The sequence below is a fragment of the Streptopelia decaocto genome, assembly GCF_964273445.1.
Source record: "Streptopelia decaocto genome assembly, chromosome: Z".
NCBI lineage: Eukaryota > Metazoa > Chordata > Aves > Columbiformes > Columbidae > Streptopelia > Streptopelia decaocto.
Window position 1 is genome coordinate 52,953,281 of NC_138657.1, and position 12,259 is coordinate 52,965,539.

A 12,259-nucleotide genomic window follows, 5' to 3' on the forward strand; every position below is an offset into this window, starting at 1 on the left:
AAGAGGACAGACTCATTATTTTTACACAACGCTGGTAGTATCTGCCACACAGTAATTTAAACATAAACAGAAAATTTCATGAACGCTATCACTTCTGTGACTGTATCAGCTATCAATATTTATTTCATAACACTGCTCATTTATTGGATACATTTAAATGTTGAGTATTTTTCAAGTCTGCAATTACTTGACATTATATGTTAAAAGATTTGTATCAACAGTTCATATTTAAACAAAGGTATAACAAACTAAGGTGTTTACCTGTTGTGAGAAACCTGTAGTTCTGCTAACAGTTGATTCTTAAACCACTGATCAAAATCCACACTGTCAAATAGCTCATACGCAGCCAGTCCAACTGCATTAAACACTGGGAAAAATATATATTTATGCTTACTGTTTGCTTAAATACTAAATGATTTTAGTATTAAATAATCAGACTAATTTAAGTTTCTGAAAACATTTTGGATAACCTGAACATAATAAAGAAAACAAAATTAAGCACAACTTTCTGAAGAAAGGTATTATCAGACCATGGTAAAGTTAACTCTGGAAGAATGTTTAGTAAAAGAAAGATATTACAGAAGAAAGTTGAAAGACATAAGACCGATGAAGATCTTATTGTGACATCAGGAATTATTCCATTAGAGGTCTTAGTCAACTCTTCTCTTTTGCCATAAAATCTCCTTACTTGTACAATGGACAGAGTATCTCCGTGGGAGCCCTGTAGCCCACTTATTTGCAGAAAGGAAAGGAAAGGACAGTACGGGAGACTGTCTGGCTAAGGGTTTGTTTCACAAAAAAAGGTGAAAAAAGCACCATTTTTTTATATAAGTGTTTTGAAAATAATGACATCAAGTGCAAGGAGAAATAGGATTTAGGTCTTACTCTCCCAGTGTCTTAAAAAACATCTTGCAAATTCATCCTGCAATTTTTAAGAAGTCAAGCACATACACAAAAGCAGCTCTGTTATTTTAAACGTAAGGCAAAATTTAATTTACCAGCATCTTTAATCAGTATAGCACTGGTATCTTCCATGTTGGTAGGTCCTACAAGACAACATTAAAATAAAGAAAAAAATATAACTAAAACAAAGAACTAAAGCAATTTGGGCCTAAGTATGCTATGAAATAAGACTGCCTCACTATTTTTGTTTTATTCACAAGTCCAGTTATTTCAGTTTCCATATTTTTTCAGGTAACATATGTAATTAAGTCTCAATTATAATCAAGTCTCTGCTTTCATGCTCTATTTTTGATGGACTTCTTTGGGACTGAACAGTTTTAACAGCAGCACGGCAGGCAGAAGCATACATTTTAAACGAACAGACTCAAAACTCATAAATTGCTGAGGACTATTGACAATGTGGCACTATTTCCAACAGTTCCTATACACTTTATATATGTGTACTTGTGTACTTACACTGTATAAGTAAAATTTTTCCAAAATCTTAAGAATTAATGAATAGTTAATACCATCTAGTATTTCAACAGAAGGGGGAAAAAAAAAAAAAAAAAAAAAAGCAAGCATACATGTATCTTTGATCATGGAATTATTAACTTCCATAACTCTTGGAAAAAACTGTAACTGTTAACCCTGTTGTAAGGATACTTTTACCACTCCCAGGACTACAGCAGAGCAAGGCATCCTGAAACTTATGTGCACAAAGAGATTCTGGAGGTGAAGTCAGAAATCACGCTCAGAATATGAGTATTTATTTCTATTTTTAATAGAAAGTAATGATCCAGTCTAATAAGGACAAATATAAAATGTTTTAAGTCAGGTGACATACAATGCGGGGAAACAACTAAAGCCAAAATGACAGGGAAAACAAAGCAGTAGTTACTACTCCTTATCTTCCATGGCCACTATAAAAATCAGTTTGAGGATGAAGAAAACCTGAATCATTCCTCAGTCTATGAAGACTTCAGTCATCTGAGGAATGGACACCTCTGCTGTGAGGACAGGCTGAGGGAGTTGGGGTTGTTCAGCCTTGGAGAACAGAAGGCTCTGGGGAGACCTTATTGCAGCCTTTCAGCTGTTGTGATAGCACAAGGGGAAATAGTTTTAAACTGAAAGAGGGGAGATTCAAGCTAGACATGAGGAAGAAATTTTTTACCATGAGGGTGGTGAAACACTGGCACAGGTTGCCCAGAGAGGTGGTAGATGCCCCATCCCTGGAGACATTCCAGGCCAGGATGGATGGGGCTTTGACCAACCTGATCTAGTTGAAGATGTCTCTGCTCATTGCAGGGGGATTGGACTAGATGACCTTTGAAGGTCGCTTCCAGCCCAAACTATTCCATGATTCAAACAGAAAACCACAAAATTTGCAAATCTTCGTACCTGGAAAGCCCTCCACAGTCTCCAAAATGAGAGCATAACTTGAACTTTTTCTTTTGAAAGTTTTTTTTTTTTCCCAAAGATTTTTGCAGAGATATGGCAGAATTACCATAGACTGCCTTGCAACATTTGAACAGAAAGTTCCCAGTAAAAAGCAACCTACAGAACTTATTAATTCAATTTATTGTCAACTGTTCTCAAGAAAGTCTCAAATCTCACACAAGTAGAAAAGCCCCAATCTTTGCCAGTCATCTAAAAGAGATACAATGAAAAGGAAATAATCCTTAGGATTTTCTTTTCATATATATACATTGCATTTCCTTTATGGTAGCTTTAAAAATAATTTTAAAATATTAACACATTCTTTCAAAAATGCATAAGGAATGTACTATATATAATTAGATATCACAAAGTAGTTTAACAGTTGACAAAAGTCAATGTAAAGAATTCTACATTTTACAGCTCCTTTGTTTGTTAAAGAACTTACCTTGTAGACTGTGAACCATTTCTAACAGCACAGGGCTAAGAGTCTGATTATATTCATGGAAAATATCAATAAAAAGAACTTCCGTGCATGGCTGAAAAAAATAAAATATCTGGTTTAGAATCCATCAAAATAAAGGCTATTATTATACATTTTATGCTCAAATTTGTAAGTGCTGAATATCTTGTACTGAAGATCATTTATAGCAAAATTCATATCATATGAAATACCACTCTTCTTATTATACAGTATGCTTAACTTTTGCAAGATTTTGACAGCTCTATCTATACCAGCCAGTTCTGCAGTAGAACAACAATGGATCTGGGGAGTGACACAGCTGGTGTTGAGGAGACAGTGACCACACCGTAGGTATGTCACAATTTCTTTTTGGATTAGCTCTAGTTGAGTCGTCTGGACTGAATAACCAGTTGCACTTGGAACACACTAGAAGAACAGGGTTGGGTTTTTTAGTTTAAAATGAAAGTAACTCAGTAAATAAACTCTGAGATCTCTCTGCAAAGCAAATCCCAGCAGTGATAACTGGGAGATTCAATTCAACAAAGCACATTTTTGATCTGAACTAAGATGCTAATGTAGATGCATCTGAAACTTTCTTCGTTCATGTCTACTAACAAAGTCATAAGTGATAATACAAGTTACCAGTTCAAAGAAGAAACAACTGCTAGGTTTAATAACCATCAGATACTACACAATACAAATGCTGAAGCAGACTCCTTTTACCTCCCTCCTCGAACATGAAGTGCATAGTTTCCAGTGTATTTCAGCATGCTTGAACATTGATAAATGAACAAAGTTTATACTAATTTTAATGAAATTTTTTAACTAAAGATTCTTTTGAAAAGCATGAGCTTATCTTTCCAGCATCATCTCTCTTGGCTACAAGACTATCAAGAAATGCATCCAGAAACACTGAATGGTTTTTTTTTCAAAGTGTAACACTTACTCTGAGGCTGTACTTCCAAGAATCTCCTCCTGTCTCTTCTACCGCTATGATTTCACAAAAAAAAAAAAAAAAAAGAAAGAAAGAAAAGAAAGTATTATTTCAACGACAGTTCAAATTAAGTTTAGTAGGTAGATATCTGAGTATCACAGACTACTGAGAAATTTCTCATCAGGAAAACAATCTCTAGAAGGAATATTTGGAATATTTGTCCATGTAACAAGACTTCAGAAAACAGCCAGTATTGCAAGTAGGCAATTTACAGAGGCAATGTGGATATGAAACTCCAGTATCTAAATAAACTGCAGCCAACTATACAACACATTTCTTACTGAAGCTTTCTGGATCCTCTTCCCACATCATTAGTTCTTCCTTTGTCAACAGGAAATAATGACTGACTAATCTCCTACATATTTCCGTTAGTGTTGGATATGTGAAAAATGCTGTCTTAATCTTGTGTGCTTCGAGAGTTTCAGGACTGCTATCTGAAATTAAAAAAAAATTTCAAGTTACAATTAAGTGTCTTAGTGATCAAAAATTGATAGGTAATAAATGCTTATTCTCAGAAAAAAACTGACTACTGGTTTTAGTCAATTACAGCAAACATCCCAGTTTATCAAAGCAAGGAAAGCTGTATCAAACCATTTGATGAAATAATCAACAAAGCTTCACGCTCCTTGTGGATTCAAAATTACTTTAGCAAGTCAGTGTCTATATATATTAATATTTTAACCATCAAAATAAGAATTATTAAGATAGAGACAGAAGTGTATATTATTAACTATTAAAGTATTAAGTGCTTCAGAAGAATGTTTTAAAGGAGTTTTACTGTTGAGAATAACTAGCAAAATGTTTTTCAAGATATAAAAATGTTTATGGTAAATAGCAGCAGTACCTTCAATGTTTTTGGATGGCTTGTAAGCATAATTTTTTACAATCATCTTAATGAGATTCATGCACTGTACAATAAACCGCTCAAATACAATTCCTTCACCAGCCTCTGTGAATACATAGCTTACAGCAAACTCCAATGACCTCTGAATCAAAGGGGTGAATGAAAAAGGATGTTGATCCAGGAAGTCCAAAAGCTAAAAATTAAGGAAGCAGAAGAGGAAGAAAGATATATCAAATGACTTTTTATGCAAGTCTTCTATTAAATGCTTTCATAAACTAGTTCTCAGAAACAAGTGCTAATTTACATAAAATAATAGAAAACTGCATGCAGACAGTAAATTAGGAAAAGATCAGTATCGATGCCTAAAGAAGCATTATTTTGCCCTGAAATTTCTGACTCATGTTCAAGTTTTTTTGTTGGTTTTTTTTTTTACATTTTCAACAAGAGCAACTTGCTAGCAACATAGTATATAAATAATATCAGCCACACTTAAAACTCTGAATGTTTTAGCACATAATTCATCCCTCCTAGAACTATTCTAAGTAAAAGAGGCATGCGGGAAAACAAAAGAAAAAATTGTTTTTCTCCCCCTCCACTGCAGTACAGCACTTTCTTCTTCAGCTTAGCTTTTCCAACTAGTGGTCTAGAATGCACTGGTCAGCTCCTTTAATGTACTCCACTACTTCAAAACTGCTTAAGCCTAAATTCTTGTACCTGAATTTCTACAGGTGCTAGATTATTAAATAGTGTATTTTCTCTTCAAGTCTATAAAAAAGAAGCATATGCCTCACATGCTTTACTTGTTAGTTCAAAGTAGGAAGTACTATGATAAACACTAAGAATGTTGGGTCAGAGCACCTCCAGTTCAATTTTGGTGAATCTGGCTGATGCTTCCTACTTCTGACTATTAGGCTGAATATTTAAATAAGATCCATGGCCCCAAAATAGGATGTGAAAACAATGAGAATTCTGTAGGTTTTGTATCTTTTAAAAACAATAAGTGAAAATGCTAAAATTACTTTCTGAAATTTATGCAATTAATGGTTGCACAGAATTAGGAGACAACCTCAAATACGTAATACAAAAGTCACAGAGGGTAAAAGAGTTTTTTGTTAATTTTCTGTCAATGAACCAAAAGTGGCTAGTCATTCAACAGAACTAACAGGGCCTTAGAAACAGCAATCTAACTGCTTGTAAAAGATAGGATGAAAAGTTTGTACCTTCTTTATTCACCAATGCTGACACCAATGTTTTAGCAAACCTTCTGCAATTCTCTTATGAGCAAAATCTTAGCTAAATAATTTATTTATGGAATTCATTTAATTTTGTTTGAGCTAAGGAAATGTATTCTTCACTCCTACAACTTACATCAGCATTTGTAAACATACCCCTTTTTCTTTAAAAAAATTTCAAATATATTTCATAACAAAGAGGTTTTAAGTTACAGTACCTTCTACCTCTTTAAAAGATCTGAAAGCTATTGGATTTAAGGAATATACACGTCTGAATGGGGACTTCTGCTCCAGAACAGTAAACTATTCAGTAACTGAATGGAGAATTTACTTACCACTTTAGTGAACAGAATTATAGTCTTTTCTAGACGATCTCTGCATACGTTTTCTGCTCTTACACTTCTACCTGGTAAATTAGATATTTAACAACTATCATTTTTTTCAGACTTTCATTTTCTTTCTGGATAGCTAAGATTTTTTAAAAAATAACACTGGAGGACAACTTGTTCTATATATAGTTCAGGGATTATGGCAGCCAGAAAAAAAGTTCTATGGCAGAATAAATTAGAAGTCAAATTCAAGGTAAGAAGTTCTGGGGGGAGGCAGAAATTAGCTATTTCAGCTGCAGTGGGATTCACTGTAACTGATCAGAATAAAACAATAAAGACATAAATAAAAACAATAAAACAATAAAGACTGTTAACTCAATGACAAAAGACAGTTAAAATAATGCCAGAAAATGCTAGCAAAGGCAAGAAGTAAAAAAGCATTGAAAAGATGAAAATGTCCTTTTATTAAAACTATGGTATATCCTTACTGCATAACACTACATGCTTTTCTAGAAACTCCACCTTAAAAATCCAATTGATTATGGATATGGGAAAACATTCTCAACTTACAAAAAACAGATAAAAGTTTTTACTAACAAAAAAAAAAAAAAGCCATAATTAAGGCACACAGGCAAAAACCATGACATAATACATGTAAACACTAATCTTCTAAGGTAGTGGTTCCTGCTTTTGCAAAACAACTTATTGATTAGAAAAGTGGAAATGCAAAGCTTCAACTTGGTTCTTATCTTAGAACATTCCAAGTCCACAGACCTTATGTTCTAGGAGGCCACAATAACCACCAAGCTTCGGAATGTGTCAGCTTTCAATTCAGTTTCTTAAAGCTAGGCAATTATCTAGCCAAAAATTGAAAAAGGACCAGAAAGAGCATGACTATATTACAGTAGAATGGGCAAACAGGTGCATGCAAAGAAGCCTGTATTTTAGAAGTGCAAAAAGGGTATTTTATTTTGGAATTGAACACAGTGACTGTTTTCATGTTTTTCTTAGAAACAAAGTTCAGAGCCCAAATCAGCCCTCTTCACCTAAGTCCAGGCTCCTAAGCCAAGTACCTTCATTTACATCAGAAAATTCTTTCTACTCAGTTTAGACATCTGTCCTCAGCAAAAGTGGTGTTGAATCCTAACAGAATGACCTGATAGGCTTAAAATGAATGAATGGCTTACACCAGGACTACTACAAGCATAGAAACAAAAAAAAAACAAAAAAAAACAAAACAAAAAAAAAAAAAAAAAAAAAAAAGAGTTAATTGAGATGGAACACCTCCGATCATCTGATCATCCCCTGCTTCAGGTGAAATCCCTGCAAATGCACTAACACCTGCCAACTACACTTACATTTCTTGTGACTGTGTTAACCCGTGGTTGCCCATCCCAGACTACTACTCTTCTAGTTAAAAAGAATATAGAGGTAAATGTGATCTTTATTTCCCATTTGACAAAAACACATGGCAAACTCCAGGAAAAACACAAAACTCTCCTAAACTAGAAAACTCAAGATGATCTGGGTTTTTTCTAGCATCTACATATTTTAATATGGATACTTTGTCAATCCATGGTTTGAGATGAGTATTTTTTTACATGGGCATTATCACACAAAGTATAATTTTGGTGGGATTTTAATCTGTTGACATAAATCAGCATTTTTAATGAAGCCATTTCAGACAGTTCAGCAGCATTTAAAGTAAAAGCTTTGGACTTAAAAAAAAAAATCTCACATATAAATGATTAATGATGATGCACTAAACATTATTGTGTCTTCATCCAGCTTCTAATGTTTAATAACCAATACAAGGAAAAATATTCAGATACTTACTACACTCCAGAAACTGTTTTAGGCGTTCAAACACTGCATTTAGAAAACCCTGAAAAATATAAATGTGTCTTTAAAAGATTAAGTTTATTTTGCACTATATTATGCAGCTCATGGCCCAGATGGGCTTACTATTCACTGGGTAAAGAACTGGCTGGATCACTGGGCCCAAAGAGTTATGAAAGAAGCCAAATCTAGTTGGCAGCCAGTCATGACTGGTGCTCCCCAGGGTTCAGTATTTGGGCCAGTTCTGTTTAATTTCTTTATCAATGATTTGGATGAGGGGAGTGAATGCACCCTTAATAGGTTTGCTGATGATACCAAGTTGGGTGGGAGTACTGATCTGCTGGAGGGTAGGAAGGCCATACAGAGGGATCTGGAGCACCTGGATGTTTGGGCTGAGGCTAATTGTATGAGGTTTAACAAGGCCAAGTGCCTGGTCCTGCACTTGGGTCACAGCAACCCCAGGTAGCGCTACAGGCTTGGGCAAGAGTGGCTGGAAAGCTGCCTGGCAGAGAGGGATCTGGGGGTGTTGATGGACAGCGGCTGAACATGAGCCAGTGTGTGTGCCCAGGAGGCCAAAAAGGCCGACAGCATCCTGGCTTGTATCAGGAATGGTGTGGCCAGCACGACTAGGAGAGTGATGGGCCACTGTACTTGGTGCTGGTGAGGCTCCACCTTAAATCCTGTGTTCAGTTTTGGGCCCCTCATCATAAGAAAGACATTGAGGTGCTGGAGAGAGTGCAGAGAAGGGCAGTGAGGCTGTTGGGAGGTCTGGAGCACAAGTCTGACGAGGAGCAGCTGAGGGAACTGGGGCTGTTTAGCCTGGAGAAAAGGAGGCTGAGGGGAGACCTTATCGCTGTCTCCAACTACCTGAAGGGAGGTTTTAGCATGGGGGGTGTTGGTCTCTTCTCCCAAGTAACAAGTGATAGGACAAGAGGAAATGGCCACAAGTTGTGCCAGGGAAGGTTCAGATCAGACATTAGGAAAATATCTTCACAGAAGGGCTTGTCAGGCATTGGAACAGGCTGCCCAGGGAAGTGGTGAAGTCATCATCCCTGGAGGTGTTTGAAAGACATGTACATGAGGTTCTTAGAGACATGGTTTAGTGCTAGAATTAGGTTATGGTTGGACTCAATGATCTTTAAGACCTCTTCCAATTAAAATGATTCCATGAGCAGAAAGCTGAGTCAAACTCAGTTCAGATGTGCTACTACCTCAGGGTCTAAGAAGGAGATAGACTGTTGGGACCGTGCTCTGGCCTCCCTGAGACAGGAATGGCCACCAGTAAAAACACAAGATCAAAGGAGTCCTGTATCCTCCCCCTGCCAAACTGCAGACAGCAGCTCAAGGGAAACAAGTGAATGGCCGCAAATCCACACTCAGGCTGGCAGGTGAAACCCACCTCGCCCTTCTAGGTGTCTCTGTACAACAGGTATGAGGCTCTGGATGTAGAAGGCCACAATGGATGAGGAAAATGAAAGTACATCTACACCACAAGTATTGACAGAATCAGAAAGGCCTATCCCCTGTATTACAGCCACTTCCATGACGAAGAAAAGATGGGTTGTAGTTGTAGGTGACTCCCTTCTGAGGGGAACAGAGGACCCAAACAGACCCTCCTCTTAGGGAAGCCTGCTGCCTTCCTGGGGCCCTGGTTAAGGACATCACCAGGAAACTTCTCAGACTGGTACAGTCCTCGGCCTACCACCCATTACTAAAATAGGGGAGACTGAGGCTAGACATGAGGAAGATATTCTTTACAATGATGGTGGTGAGACACAATGGAACAGGTTGCCTGGATTGGTGATAGATTCCTCATCCCTGAAAACATTCAACGCCAGGCTGGACGGGGCTCTGCACAACCTGATCTAGTTGAAGATGTCCCTCTGAATGGCAGGAGGGTGGGACTAGATGACTTTTGAAGGTCCCTTCAAACTCAAACTGTTCTATGATTCTATTATCACCTTATCTTTTTTAACTGAACCAATTGATTTTTCTCGGACAAGGCATCTCGCAGACTGCATAGATGATCCAAACCAAACTTAGTACGACACCAACGGCACAGAGGCTCTAAAAGGTGGTGGTATAGGTAAATATAGATGTATGCTTTACAATCTACTTATCCATTTCTTTCTTGTTCTCAAAGTCTTAGTTTAGGATGTAGGCCATAGGTACCCAATTCCTCCAGCAAAGCACTGTTTGGGATTAAGGGAGATGCTTGCATTCCCTTCTTCTCTTCCCACTTCTCCCAACACCCAGGTGGGCTGCATACCACAGGTTTTCAATTTGATCAGACAAATTCTATCCATAGAATTTGACAAGACAAAGATGCCATTGGATTAATCATTAAAAGAAAACACCATCTTCAAATGATGGGGGACAGCTCATGTAAGACAACTTCCAGTAGGCATCAGGGGTGTCACTATCATGTGACATGTAAACTGGAAGGGGTACCTTTTGGTTTTTTTAACATCATGCCATTGTTTAGGTTCAATCTAGGATCTGACAGTTCTTAAATGATGGGAGGACAAGTTTGAGAATGTGTTCCTTGATCTTACTTTACATGACACAAATGTGTGCCATTCAACGATTTTTAAATGTAGCTCTAGCAATACCTGCAATCACCATAGAAATTTCTAATCTAGAACTACAAATGGAGATATATTACTTACCATCACCTCTGAACTCCAATGAGGTTCTACAAATCCATGGACTGTCAGTTTACGAAGCACTAGGAATAAAGAAGTTACTTGTGTAGATAGTTCTCAGCCCCTGTTCCAACAGATTTCAGATCATGATTACAGTTACAGTTGCTATGCCTTTCTTCTATTTCTCTGTATTAAAAAATGCACTTAATTTTGGGTCTTTGGATTCCTCAACCATATGTAACGTGAACCTAATCTTGTTGAAATTACTTAAAAGTACATCATGTGTAAAATAATTACAAGAATTCCAAGAATTACTGAATCTTCACAAGGAATTCCGAAAAAGCTGTAAGTATTCAAGCTCTGAAAGGTTCTGCAGCAGAGAAAGGGCCAAGTACAGTCAACTATGGCCCACACATCATCTTTTAATTTTCTCAGATTTATCACTGCCAATAACCCAGAGAAGCCACACACTGCACCTTCTGAAACAATTTAAGACTGGTATCATGTACATTGCAAGCACCGCACACAAACCTTCCAGCTCTTCAAATCAGCAAAGTACAGTAAGGCTATATATTCATTCTACAGAAAAATACTCAAGCATAACCTTAAATCCAAACTGACTACTAAGGTTATCTCTTCATTGAACACGAGATACACTTAACATAACAAAATTACTCAGTTAAATGCCTAAAGATAGCAAAATGTAAAGCACGTAAAAAAGCATCTTGTTGTGCCCTCCACTTTCCCATCTCCTACACTATGACTTCTTACAACATGCATATCAGAATGGTACATACTGAGAAATAAAGAATACCTTCTCCCCCTTCTGCTTTCCTGGGGACAGCTGAACACTTGCCTGCTGGTGGGAAGCTGTGAATGAATTTTGTATTTTGCTTTGCCTGTATGTGCAGCTTTTGCTTTTCTTATTAAATTGTCTTTATCTCAACACACAACTTTTCCCATTTTTTTATTCCAAGTCTTGCCCCATCCCACCAAGGGAGAATGAGTGAGTGGCTGTGTGGTACTTATTTGCCAGCTGGTGTTAAACTACAACATTTTCCTAATATGCACAGCTTTGTCAGAAAATGGTAACGCTTGACCAAAGAAGTCTTAATTGTTCATTGTGAAGAAACTTATTTGATTCCTTGTATTGAACATCATTCTATATTATTACCTTTCAATGACAACAAAGTTCTTTCTAGTGAATTTGTGGCTGCAGCTTCATCCCCTGCACAAATTTGCTGAAGGAATGTATCAGTATGATGATTCCACAAGGAACACGCAAAGCTATAAATACTTGATGCAAGCTGCAAAAGGAAGAAAGACCAACAATGTATTTGTTTTCCTGAATTTGGCTATAGCATAACAAATTCCTAAATTTTAAAGGCCAATTTAGACTGTACAATTATTTAATACATGTTCTTGCATATAATAGGACGCAGTGTTTCACTCACTTTTTTGTTGTACTGAGTCATACTGATTCAAAGATATTTTCCAGAAAAATACATTGTCTTAATTTGAAGATGTTATGATA

The 12,259-nt window shown here is 36.8% G+C and overlaps 1 protein-coding gene across 1 annotated transcript in view; it reads right to left on the reverse strand.

Moving 5' to 3' along the window:
• Positions 1-12,259, reverse strand: part of IPO11 (importin 11) — an 84,968-nt gene that overhangs the window by 51,934 nt on the left and 20,775 nt on the right. The window contains exons 8-17 of the mRNA XM_082075779.1: positions 11,900-12,032; positions 10,750-10,808; positions 8,078-8,126; positions 6,248-6,318; positions 4,681-4,873; positions 4,118-4,270; positions 3,789-3,832; positions 2,828-2,918; positions 999-1,046; positions 262-367 (exon numbers count right to left, since the gene is read on the reverse strand). Of these exons, the coding sequence (XP_081931905.1) occupies positions 262-367; positions 999-1,046; positions 2,828-2,918; positions 3,789-3,832; positions 4,118-4,270; positions 4,681-4,873; positions 6,248-6,318; positions 8,078-8,126; positions 10,750-10,808; positions 11,900-12,032 (947 nt within the window). The remainder of the gene's footprint in view (positions 1-261; positions 368-998; positions 1,047-2,827; positions 2,919-3,788; positions 3,833-4,117; positions 4,271-4,680; positions 4,874-6,247; positions 6,319-8,077; positions 8,127-10,749; positions 10,809-11,899; positions 12,033-12,259) is intronic.